At 38.5% G+C, this 12825-nt stretch overlaps 1 protein-coding gene across 2 annotated transcripts; it reads left to right on the top strand.

Moving 5' to 3' along the window:
• The first annotated feature begins 1967 nt into the window (after positions 1-1967).
• On the top strand, positions 1968-8377 carry LOC107760984 (peptidyl-prolyl cis-trans isomerase CYP63). 2 transcript variants are annotated; one of them, XM_016579136.2, is made up of 14 exons: positions 1968-2353; positions 3821-3913; positions 4039-4093; positions 4676-4764; positions 5390-5414; positions 5526-5564; positions 5648-5765; positions 5913-6076; positions 6201-6531; positions 6633-6733; positions 6818-6998; positions 7112-7471; positions 7554-7634; positions 7849-8377. In XM_016579136.2, the coding sequence occupies exons 2-14, from the start codon at positions 3836-3838 to the stop codon at positions 8210-8212; spliced, it is 1986 nt and encodes a 661-aa protein (XP_016434622.2). In that variant the 5' UTR covers positions 1968-2353; positions 3821-3835; the 3' UTR covers positions 8213-8377. The 2 variants fall into 2 exon arrangements, with proteins under 2 accessions (XP_016434622.2, XP_016434621.2); XM_016579135.2 differs by having other exon boundaries at positions 7846-8377.
• The last annotated feature ends 4448 nt before the right edge of the window (positions 8378-12825 follow it).

The following is a 12825-nucleotide window of genomic DNA, read 5'->3' as shown; positions in this document are numbered from 1 at the left end:
CCGACTAATTTATCTAGCTTATTGGTTAATAAGGTTAATATTGCTCATAAAAATCTATCGAGTTCTTACTCGCCTATTCAAGCTAACCTAACGCATATATGTCTATGGAGTTAGAATCAACAAGAACGCATTTATAATTCCTGTAAATCAACCAAGCAAGGCAATTAGGTATATGTCTATCCTAACCACGAATCCGTTCCCCGATGCCCGAGTTCAAGAACTTGCTCTACTCAATCCTATATGCAATCTAGAATTCTCACTTTCGAGTTCAATTCTAGATTCGTAGATCATATTCAATTGGTGATCAAGCAATTAAATAATTAAGCGCAAGATTGAATAAATAAACCAATATGATAAATCAAGAAGGCAAAATCAATATCCGAATAATAATAGTCACGAAAGAACCACAACTCTAGAACGTGAAGTTTAGCTCCACATAGACATAGTAGCCAAACAACAAATCATACAAAGAAACTTAAAAATTATTATGTTTGGTGAGAGAAAGATGGAACTTGATGAATTTCGGCCTCTACGGCGGCTCTGTGCTTGTGTTTTTTCTCTCAAAATGTCCCCTCCCCCCTTTTAAAATAGGTTTAGGTTGGCTTTTATATGAGTTTGGGGCGTCTTGGGGTCAAAATAACCGAGTCCCGGTCGAAATAGGACATGTTCACGTTTTTGAGCATCCAGGGCAGCGTGGGGCGCTGGCCCTGGCGCTTAAATATTTTAGCTGCTCTAAATTGCGCCACAGCCAGCGCCCCACGCTGGCTGTGGCCCTCAAATTTCACTTTTTGCCTTTTTGTCCCGATTTCGTTCCAATTCGCGCCCTTTCGTCCCAAATTACATCCGAATGATCCCTACACATAGAAATACCAAAATTTAGCACAAATAATCATATTAAACATCTTAAATCGTCGAGACATGAGCAAAATGTGAGACGATATATATCAAAATATACATAGTTTATGCCTATTTGACTTGGTCTCTACTTGAGAAAGAGAGACTTAGTCTAGGAAAACTTGGCTAACAAGAATTTGGGATAAAATCAAGAGATTGATAAGCTCAATTAAAGGGTTGAACCTAGAGATAGTAAAACCCGACTTGAGCATTTTATCAATTGTTTTGTTCAATACTCATTTGGACTTGAGAAAACCAAATTTGGCAAAATCACTCTCTAACCGAGAGGTATTGAGTGGGTATTTGAGTGTTGATTGCTATAATACAACCCGACCAACAAAACAAGCTTTAAAGTTTACAGCCCGTTAAGCAAACACCTAATGAAGGTCATACCCCTAAGACTTTTTATATATTTGAAAACCATCCAAAAACAATATTCTCTAGTTTTATATCTTTAGAATTGTAATCCTTAACGTAATTTTATAAGTAAAAATAAAACTATATTTGTGGAAGTGCAACCAAGATACTTCACGTGCTTTATCCAAATATATACAACTAATCCCATCTCAGCTCCCTGTGGATTCGATCCCGACTCCCTGTTGGATATTATTATTGCAATCGACAGTTTCACAACCCCGAATATAGGTGTGACTTGGATGATATTAGTGTGTCACTCATCATTGTGAGGAGGGACAATCATCTAGTTCATCCTTTATTGGGTGAACCACTTCTCCTATTTACTTAAATGTCATTTAATGTTATTTATTGTTAGTTCTTCCTCCATTATTGCTCACGTTTTTTAGAATAATTAATGTATGTTATAGTCAACCCACTACCGGATCTGTCTAATATAATATTTACGTTTTCAGAACTCACATCTAGAGATATTATTTTTAATTAAGTTTAACCCATTATTATATAAACTCAACTGTTTTAGTCGAAAGTTATATTTTTCGGTCAAACACATACAATCTAGTACTTCACTTGTTATTTTTTAAATTCAACCTGATATTTTCTTTCATTGAATATTTTCGTCCAATGTAAATTTATATTATTTTCAAATTACCAATTTCACTGCTAGCATAATCTAATCAGTATGTTGTAGCAGCTTATTTGTGCTATTTTTAAATTATTAATTTCATTTATTATAGATTTTTTTGTTTCAAATTAACTAATAGTGCAATTTTTTTAGAAGGTAAACTCGTTAAAAAATTAACCATAAGAAAATCTAATTTTCCATTTTTACCATTGGTACTGAGATAATAATTTTCTGTGTGGTAATAAGTACGTTTACAAAATCGTGAAGAGAACACACTGTTTGTACGCACGCACACCCTCGCCTCTCATCACTTCAGTCGCGCCTCCGAGGAAACAAATGGACGCTTCTCTTTGTTAGCTTAATCCGCAGCTTTGGACGTCAACTTCACTTCACCGGGAGCACTCAGTTGCTATTGTTTAAGTAAATTACACTCTTTAAGTTCTTGATCTTTTTCTGTTCTCTTTCTTGTTATTGTTGTTGTTTGTGCAATTTGTTACTCTGAGATGAAATCTTGCTTTCGTATCCACACCCATCTGCAAATTTTCCGGCTTTATACTGATAAAAAATCTGGAGCATATCGATTCGTGTTATAGCTTCTGTTTTATTAGGGTTTAAGAGTTTGTCCTTTTCCAAAAATTCTTTTTTTTAAATACTTAATTTCTCTCTGCAAATTTTGCGCTTTTACAATGTTAATCCGGTGCTTCATCGATCTGTGTTGTAGCTGCTGATTATTGGGGCTTAAGAGTCTGCCCTTTTCCCCAAAAAGAAAAAAAGTTGATATTTCTTTCGTAATTATTCTCCAGTATTCTGTGCATGGTATTTACTAGATTTGTTTGGTTGCACTAATTTAGTTTTAGGGTGTCTTTTCAATTCGTTGCACTAAAACTTAATGTTTGGACCTTCTGATTATTGTTCCATACAAAGAAATAGGTAGGGGAAAAGATCTCTCTGTCTATCTTTGTGTCTGTTTGCTGTAAAGCTTCAATCTTGGTAGTGATATTCGCTTGGATGCATAGGTGATATTGGACAGTCGAGGGTTTTATATTTTGTTCTACAGACAAGAAATTGTTATGGTAGGTTCTTTCCTAAGCACAATTTCCATTGACGGGAGAGAGAAGGCAAATTGATACTTATTGTAAGCAATGAAGAGCAATATATTCAACAAGTAATAGGGGGTGTCAAATGGGCAGGTTGGGTCAACATTAGGCGGATTAAAATGGAGGTCAATATCATGCCTGACTTACGAAAAGTTTGATTGGGTCAATTTGGACTAAATGGGTCGTAACTCCAGAACTCAAACATTTTTTTGTTTGTTTGTTGTCTTTTATAATTTGTTTAGTTACCAAATCAAACTAAGAAAATTAACTTTTATTTTCTTTATAGAGAGGGAAAGTGGATGAAATTGTGGAGAACTTTTTCTTTGTTACATGACAGATTTTGTATGGGTTAATTTGGATTGTGCGTGAACTGACTCATAATTGAATATATTCCCAACTCAACCTGCTCAAGTTTGGACGAGTTTGGCAGTATACACTTATACGGGTTATAATTGACACTCCTACATAGTACCATGCTTCCCTAGCATCCCCCCAAAAAGTCTTACTTTGGTAGCTTCAAATGGTGGTAGGTAGAGTCTCATTCGAGATTTAGGAAGCTATTGGCTCCTTTTGAGATGGTTGCACTGACTTTTGCCCCAATCTACTAATTATGTATGGAACAATATTTCACATGTTCCTATGGCTTGCCTGTCATCCTCTACCCTTTATCTCTATGACACCTATGACTAAACAAACAACAAACAAATTTATGATCTAGTAATCTAAGAATTTATGAATTTCTTTTGTTCAGAATAAATTCTAACTTGAAATGATGTTTCTACATCTTTAGGGCCTGAGGTGCAGGATGAAGAAGAAGAAAAATCCTCTTGTATTCTTAGATGTATCAATGGATGGAAATCCTGCAGAAAGAATTGTTATTGAGGTATATATGAAGCTTACCAAGCTTCCTGGAGTAGTTTTCCTTTTTCTTCCATATGAAACCATGTCTTGAATCTGTTTTTGATATATCATGCATGCAATTAGCATTATTTTTTGGGAAATGTGCAGCTCTTTGCAGATATTGTCCCGAGGACAGCAGAAAATTTTCGGTCACTCTGCACAGGTATATTGTTCGTAATGTTATTTGCTTTGTGCTAGAGAAGTACTTTGCTTGAGGCCCCCTAAGGTTCTAAATGTGTGTTAAATAGTGGAATAGAAGTCATGAATTATTGTGAAGGGCCTTAAGGATAATCATCTCTGCCTTGCCACAATATAGGCCTATGAGCACCATTCAAAATGCTGGGCGTGTGTGAGGGCATTAATGTCCCACCTTGTTTAAGGGAATGAACTATTGTCTCCTTATATGGTCTTGGATAGTCCTCGCTTCACGAGTCAGTTTTGGGTTTGAGTTAGACTATGTCGATTTTCTTAACACTGCTAGGATTATTATATTCTGGGATGAGCTCAAAGGTTGGTCTAGAAAACTTGAATAGATCCCTATTCATGTGTCACTGAGTCATTAAGAAATCACATATTCTTGGATAACAATAAATTATTGTGAATGGGTCTTTTGATTGGTTTTGTTGTTTTCATGACATTAATATTACTCTTCCTTTTATTGACTTACAGTGCTTGCGTGATTTCACGGGTATAATTGGTTGATCTGATGAGTGTTGTGGTTTTGCTGGTATGTTATGTTTTGAAGGTGAGAAGGGAGTTGGAGTATCTACTGGGAAACCTCTGCACTACAAAGGATGCTTATTTCACCGTGTAATCAAAGGGTTTATGGCACAAGTATGCTCTCTCTCTCTCTCTTTCTCTCTCTTTGATATTTGTATTCTTTGTTATCTTTTGAGAATAAATAATGTAGGAATTGATGTATTTGTTGCTACTTATTCTACCTAAGCTTGGGTATCATAGGAAAAGCAATTGTTTCCTCCAGCTTGGTATAAGATAATTCTTGAATTTGGGTTTGAAGTTCACAATGTTTTTTCTTTCTGCATCCACAGAAATTACACTTTCTAATCATACAGTCTCATCTTACTCGCTCTCCAATATCATGAGTTAATGTTTTGCTATTTTCTCTTCTAACTTATGGGATTTAAAAGGGGTAGCTGCTAATCATAATAAATTCAGACTTCCCCCTTCCTAAAAGAAAATCAAAACTTAAAAGTGAGAAACATTGTTCGGTTTTTAGTTCCATGTGCTTTACAGATTTTATGGATATCTTATGAAGCAGTGCAGGTCTATATCTATTGTGCTTGTCAATTATTTCAAATGAGAAAATAATTATGCAGGGGTAAATTTCAGCTGATCCCAACTTGTTTGTGACTGAGACTTACTTGTAGTAGTAGTTGTTGTTTAGTCAATATATTGGGGAATAATCATCAGTCCCATGACCTCTTGCTGTTTTCTACAGGGTGGTGATTTCTCCAAAGGGAATGGTATGCTTTTTCCCCTTCTGGGCACTGAACTTTCAATTGGCGCAGAGGACTCTTTAACTTCCAACCTCTTGCCCAGACAAGTAAGGCACACGAACTTTTAATGTTTTGCAGGCACTGGTGGAGAGAGTATATATGGAGGGAAATTTCCAGGTAGATTAGTAGTATATATGTTTGAGTGTTTGATATATGGTTATATGATTGGTTGCTGATGGTAATTTTTTTTATTTATGTAGACGAAAACTTTAAAGTTGATCACACTGAGGCTGGTATTCTCTCGATGGCGAATAGTGGTCCTAATACAAATGGATCCCAATTCTTCATTACGTTTAAGAGAACTCCCCATCTTGACGGGTATTTATCTGATATACGAGTGCACATTAGTTTCACCATGTTTTATCCTTCGGTAGACTTGTACTCCAAATCCTACTAGGAGAAGAAATAACTATGGTTATAACAATACCTAGTTTAGATCATGAAACATCTATTTTTCTGTTGCAGGAAGCATGTTGTTTTTGGAAAAGTTGTAAAGGGAATGGATTTTGTGAAGAAAATTGAACAGTTAGGGACAGCTGATGGGAAGCCATCTGGCCTTGTGAAAATTGTAGATTGTGGCGAAATGTCTGAAGAGAGGAAAAGCAATGATACAACCAAAGCAGAGAAAGGTGACTTTATCTCTCTAAGACTAAGATGTTCCTACTCTGCGGCAGTGTTACTGCCTCAGCTAAGAGAGTCTGCTGTGTCATCTCGTTTCTGTTGTTCGTTCATATATCTTTGCCTCGTCCGCAGGGAAAAATAAGAAGTCAGCAAGAGCTCTTTCCTCTGATGATGGTTCAGACAGTCAAGAAGAGGGGAAACGCAAAGCATCCACTGACAGAAAGAAAAAGAAAAAGAGGAGATACTCTTCATCTGATTCTTACAGTTCTGAATCAGATACTGATTCCTCTTCAGGCTCTGACTCAGACTCTGAGCTGGACTCCTATTCTTCTAGTTCTTCAAGTGATGGAAGGCGTAAGAAAAGGAAGAGGTCGACTAAGAAAGAAAGGAGTCGACATGGGAAGAAAAAAGACGAAAAGTCGAGGAGAAGAGTTCATCGAAATAAAAGATCGAAACGCAAGCGGTATTGTTTTCTGTTGGCCCCTGTAATCTGTGTTATTATGCTGTACTTGATCGCTGGCTTAGTCCACCAAAGTTTATTTATTTTATTCCCATTGCATTCAGGAGCTCTGCTAGTTCTAGTGGCACAGACAGCAGCAGCAGCAGCAGCAGCAGTGATAGCTCTGATGATGAAAATGGCAGGCGCAGTAATTCTGCACGAAAAAGTAATTATTAATTTTATTCATGGGGGTGGAAAAACATGTCTTGTAAGAAGATTTGTTAATTCATTCTTTCATCTTACGTTACAGCTTTGGGGAAGAAATCATCAATTCCTCTCAAAGGACAAGCTGTTTTGAAACAGCAAAAGAATCTTGAAGAGGGTGAAGTATCTAAGAATGGTAAGCTTCCGAATAATGGTCATGGTGGAGATGTACCAACTGACAGGACTCTCGCCGCCAATGATAGATCTGATAATTCCAGCAGATCCAGGTCCCTTCCTTTGCTTTACTGAATGCTTCATGATGTGGTACTTGTGTATGTAGCTGTTCATATAAGTTACATATCTTCACAAAGTGACGTCTTTCTCTTTACATGATTAACAGGAGTGCAACACCAAGTCCCAGAGGGAAGCCAAGACCCAGCCGCCGGAGCAGTCGAAGTATGAGCCCAGCAAAAGTGTCTGATAGACTTGACCATAATGATGGAAGTCCTCAAATTGAGTCAAAGGAGAGAAGTTATCCAAAGAGTCCTTCACAAAAAATTACTCAGCCATCTCGCTCTAGTCCTGGCAGGGATTTATCCGGAAACCGTTCTCCTGATGGAACGTCAAAGCGAATCCGAAAAGGCCGTGGCTTCACTCAACAGTATTCATTTGCAAGACGCTATCGCACCCCATCTCCTGAGCGTTCACCTTACAGGCCTTATTACCAGGGTGGGAGAAATTTCCAGGGGAATCGTGATAGGTACATCGAGTTCATATGTAAAAATTGTCCGTGGAAGGAGCAAGTCTGTTATGCATGCTGAATACATTGTTATCTTTTTTAGGTACTCAAGCTATAGAAGCTATTCTGGGCGTTCTCCACCGGGACGATACAGACGCTCACCAAGAGGCAGAAGTCCACCCAGGTTTTCCTTCTGAGTTCCTCCCTATTGTCTTTTTTTATTTTTTATTTTTTGTGAATGTCTCTTCATACGTCCAAAAGTTACACAGTGCTTCAATTTCTTTTCTGTTTATGATATCTCTGAGTTCTTGGTTTTCTCTTTTGTTCCATTTAAGATTGTAACCTGGAAAAATGACTTCACATCCCTTAACCCCCTTTTCTTTTTCTTTGTTCAGTAGATACCGGAGAAGGAGTCGAAGTAGGAGTATTTCTCACAGCCCTAGTGCTCGTCCTAGGCGTGAGAGGCGTCGAAGTAGGAGCCCTTCACGTAGTGCTTCCCCTACAGATAAGCGGCAGACAATAAGTGACAGATTGAAGTCTCGTCTTGGGCCTCGCGTGGATGATCAGAATTCTCCTACTAGAAGGTCAGCTTCAAGATCTAGAAGCCGCGACTCAACGACTCCTCGATCTCCTGATGCTGCTCCAAGGAAGCACAGTAGAAAAGTAGGATCTGAATCGCCCAGTAGTTCGAGGTCAACCTCCCCAACTCGACAGAGGGGTCTAGTCTCATATGAGGATATCAGTCCCACCGGGACAAACTAATTTGTAGCCTTGAATTAAGCTTATATCGGAGACTAAATTTGCAAAAAGCTTATTATCTAGTTTTAAACTTTGTTCCATCAGACGTTGCTAAGCTGGGGTTGGCAACTCAGTTTTATTATTTTTGTATTTCAGTAAACCAGCAGCTCGACATTGATTGTTTTACCATTTTCGGGAGTCAGGTCCAGATTTTGCATATTGATTTTCATAAATGTCATAATAATTCGTGGTGTGGTGGTAGTCGATGATGTTATATGCTAGTACTCAGAAATTAACGGGTTGCTCGGACTGCGTACAAAGATAATATATGCTGAGAATAAGGGTGTCAACTGGGCTGGGCTGGGACCGCGGGCTAAGTGCTCCGGGACCGGTAGGATCGTTAGAGGTGGGTTTGGGCCGGTCTCGTGGGCCGGTTCTTGAGTAGGAACCTGTTTGGACCGAGATTGTTTGGCCCGTCACGGTACTGGACCGATCCTTTGGCGGGTCAAACAAGCCTAGCAGTAATTTTTTTTTAAAAAAAAATTAGCCGTTTGTCTATTTATGAAAAGAGTTGTTGGAATTTAAAAAATAGCCGTTGGTTATTTAGAAAATAGTCATTTAACCTCAACGTTGTATTAACCCTAAACTTTTTATAATTACATTTTTTCTCTATTTTCAACTATAAATACCCCCATTCTTTCATTTTTCTTACAAAATCAATATCAATCTATCATAATCTCTCTCTAATTTTCTTCTATACTTGCTACTATTGCTTACTTTATTCCAAAAAATAGTAAAACAAATATTGAGATTGTTACAATTTGTGAAAGAATTGTGAAGTTGGTGAATTGAAGTCTTCAAGTCTTCAACGATAATCAATTTTCAACAAGTTGTTCGTCAATTTTGGCACATCTTGATTAGTTTCTTTTTCTTCTCAATGATGGCATTAGCACCTTGTTGTGCTCATTCCATAGGGGGGAGAAAGACTAAGAAAGATATTGCCATATTTTTTTAGTGGTATAATAAAATTACAAGGTATTGCTTTGAATATCTTTTTACAATATTTTTATCTTTAAATTTGAATTAAAAAATTTAGGTCACAATTCTATAATAAATTTATAAGGCATTGCTTTAGATATTTTTTTTAACATTATTTTTGTCTCTAATTTCTATTTAATTTTTTTAAAATCACTATTTAGCCGTTGGGCCCACTTAGCCCGCCCCGTTTAGCCCGGGACCATGAGTTCGTGGGCCCGATCCCGGGCTGGTTCCTACAAAAAGACCGTTTAGCCCGGGACAGTTAAGCCCGAATATTTAGGGACCGGGACCAGCCCAAGACCGCGGCCCGCGAGACCGGCCCACTTGGCCCGTTTAGGGACCGGACCTGCCCACATGCCACCCCTAGCAGAGAATATAAAGCAGTAAGTATAGCGTGAGCACGTAATTTTTGCCTTAGGAAAAATACTCCTACAAAATTTACAAAAAATAGTTTTCTAGTTATCTTTGATTTTTATAGAATTTCTAGGAATTTCTCTTTATTTGTTTGTTTGCATTTATTTGTATTTCGTGCATATTTAATATCTTAAAATCATAAAATAAAAAAATCCATAAAAAATGTTCAAATCTTTATTTCATAACATTTTAGATTTTAATTGTATTTTTAGGATTTAATTACATATTAATTGCATGGTTAATACACGAAAATTATAAAAAAAATACATTAGTCATTCTTGCTTTGTTTTTGCATTTTTAGATTTAATTAGTTAATTGGTCAATTTCTAGTGCAATTAGTCCAATTGTTAGATAAATAGGAAAGTGGGTCAATTTTGCAAATTAATTTTAAAATTAGGTGTTGATTAAGATAAGTAGTTAATCTTGAAAATCAAAATAAAAGAAAGGAAAGAATGAGGCTTCTTGGTCTTGTATTAAACTGGGCCAAAGCAATTTCAAGTGGCCCAATTTTCCAAAATCCGCCTCAGCCCAGTCTCAAAGACCGGTCCAGCTTTCATTTACCCAAAACGACACCGTTTTTGTCACATTTAATCCCGTCCATTTATCTCATCTCATCTAACGGCTGATACCTCCACTCCTTAATCCCATATAAGTGTCTAAAACGACCCCCAAACCCTAGAGACCCCTCCCATTTCCTCATCTCTCTCACCCTCTCACTTTCAGCTGCCAACCACTCACTGAAAATCGTCTCGGCTGGCGGACCACCCCCAAACGGCCCCAAAATTTCACCAGATACTCAGCACATCCTCTTCATTCATAACCCCTTATTGGCTTCCCTAAAAACCCTTTGAATCTTTTCGATTTCCGGATCTTAGAATCATAGACCAACCTCACCGCCCCTTTTGATTATTCTCGCCCACCAAAACCCCGATGCCATTGAAATCGGTATCAATCAGTCGAGCTTGGGAAGAGCTTTTAGTTGGCATCGATTTCAAGCCATTTTAAGTTGGGCCAGCTATTCGACCAAAAAATATAACTTTCGGCTAAAACAATGGAGTTTATATAATAATGAGTTAAATTTAGTTAATAATAATAATATCTCTAGATGTGAGTTCCAAAAACGTGAATAATGTTAGACAGATCTGGTGGGGGGATTGACAACAACATGCATTAACCATTCCAAAAGGTATGAGCAATAATGGAGGAAAAACTAGCAATAAATAACAATAAATGGTATTTAAGTAAATAGGAGAAGTGGTTCACCCAATAAAGGATGAACTAGATGATTGTCCCTCCTGACAATGATGAGTGACAGATAAATCGTAGAATGTTCGAATTATTCTTGGATATGATGGAAAAGTGTAGAATAATATGAATAAGAATCTTGATGAAAAGGCAGTGTTTGTATCTTTATCAGAGAGAGAATATTTTATCAAAAGTCTGTTCTTATCAAATGAATGTCACATGCCCCCATTCATTGTCTTTTTTTCTATTTATATGGGACATATCCTTGACAAACTCTAATAGTACAAGTGCAAAGAATATCCACTAGAATATTCTCTTTAATATCTTTTTCTAAAAACTAGTTGTTACAGCTCTATCTGCGGTGCTCGACCTCGACGACCACGAGTCTTGCTGCTTTCTGGCCGTCCTCGACTGACTCTTTCCTCAATGCTACCTTGCCCTAAATATTCTGGAGCAGATTTCGACCTATACAGTTAGTCCCCCCGCTTATTGAGGTCAGCCTCAGACGACCTTAATGAGCGGATTCTATTTGTTGTGGTCGAGAAGATTGGACGAGTGGGTCGGGTAGTGATGTTTAGGACGAGATGACAACATGGCCTTTCGTGAGCCGCAACTTTTGGGGTTACGTCGTTTCTGCACTAGAGTGACGTCATGACATCATGCGTCATTATGGCACATTTTCCTGATGCTTTGCGTCGTTTCCCGTGCGTCTGTCGGTTGGGTCTGCCGTTTCGATACCAGTGCCGAGTAATGATGGCATAATTTCTTGGTTTTGATGCCCGAATTCTTATAAATAGGTATGTGGGGGCATTCATTCGTGCTTTACATATTTTTCATATCGAATCCTTGTGCCTTCTTCTCCTTACTCCATTGTTGTGTGTCTTCTTTCCTGGTTGTGATTCCAGTTGCTCTTAAACCTTTTTTTACTTGAATATCCTTTCTTTCGTCAGAACTATGGCTAACGTGTCCTCTGGTCCCGGTGAGGGAAATAACTCGGTCCCCTTGGCGGTGATTTTGCCTTCTGATGCTGAGCGTGTCTATGTTGCCATTGAGGATGAGAACTTTCCTACGGTGGAGGAAATAATTCCTCATGGTGAGAAAGTCAGGTCTGACTTCTTAAAGGCACCTGAAGATGAGCCCGAGGTCTCTGAGTCGGCGATGAAAGAGGCCGATCTAGCATAACTTAGGGCTAAATTCAATATTCCCGCTCGCATCGATTTGGTCCCTACAGGACGGGCTGTGGTACAAATCCACCGCCCCGGATATTGCGCGTTCTACGCATACCCCTTCCAGGTTGGCTACGCCCTTCCTCTTCTCCCATTGGCGGAGGAACTTTGTCGTTACTATGGCGTTTGCCCGGCTCAACTCGCCCCATATATCTACAAGCTCATCAGGATGCTTACTAAATTTGCAGAATTGGCCGGGGTCGAGATCACAATCCGACATCTGATGCATCTCTTCGCCCTTAGTTTCTATAGGAGACAATGTTGAACCTTCGCCATCAAGGGGACAAATGCCTGGTGGTGAAGATGGACGATAAGGTAAACCGTCAGTTCTTGCACAATATTTTCTTTGTCAAAACTGAAGATGTGGTGGCCAACACGGATGGCTTCCCCGAGACTTGGAATTATACCCGTAACCGTCTAACCTTTCTTCGTTGAAACATTTGATTTGCTTGTTTTAGTCCTGGGTTATGAACTTTTGTTCCCTTCTTGTGCAGCCAAGAGTAAGCTCCCTCCTTTGGTCGGGGACATTTTTGATTGGGTTGGCGGGGTTCTCCCTCACATCGTGGGAATTCGCGAGTGACCGAGTTTCTTAAGGAAGTTTGGGCCTGCTCCTTCCTTGACTGGTAAGCTTGTCTTTTCCTTTTGTTTTGTTTTGGCCTCTTAATCGCCTATTCCTTATAGTTTGCTTTTGCTGATAGTGATAATCTTTTTTGA

The sequence above is a fragment of the Nicotiana tabacum genome, chromosome 19, assembly GCF_000715075.1.
Source record: "Nicotiana tabacum cultivar K326 chromosome 19, ASM71507v2, whole genome shotgun sequence".
Taxonomy (NCBI): domain Eukaryota; kingdom Viridiplantae; phylum Streptophyta; class Magnoliopsida; order Solanales; family Solanaceae; genus Nicotiana; species Nicotiana tabacum.
Note: the sequence above shows the minus strand (reverse complement) of the source record. Positions and strands in the feature narration are given on the sequence as shown.

Bases quoted from the DNA above. Each gene is read 5' to 3' on its own strand.
- LOC107760984 (XM_016579135.2), top strand. From the start codon at position 3,836: ATGAAGAAGAAGAAAAATCCTCTTGTATTCTTAGATGTATCAATGGAT. The intron at 5,565-5,647 runs GTAGATTAGTAG...TTATTTATGTAG, and splicing joins ATATGGAGGGAAATTTCCAG to ACGAAAACTTTAAAGTTGAT. The intron at 7,635-7,845 runs GTTTTCCTTCTG...TTCTTTGTTCAG, and splicing joins AGAGGCAGAAGTCCACCCAG to TAGATACCGGAGAAGGAGTC.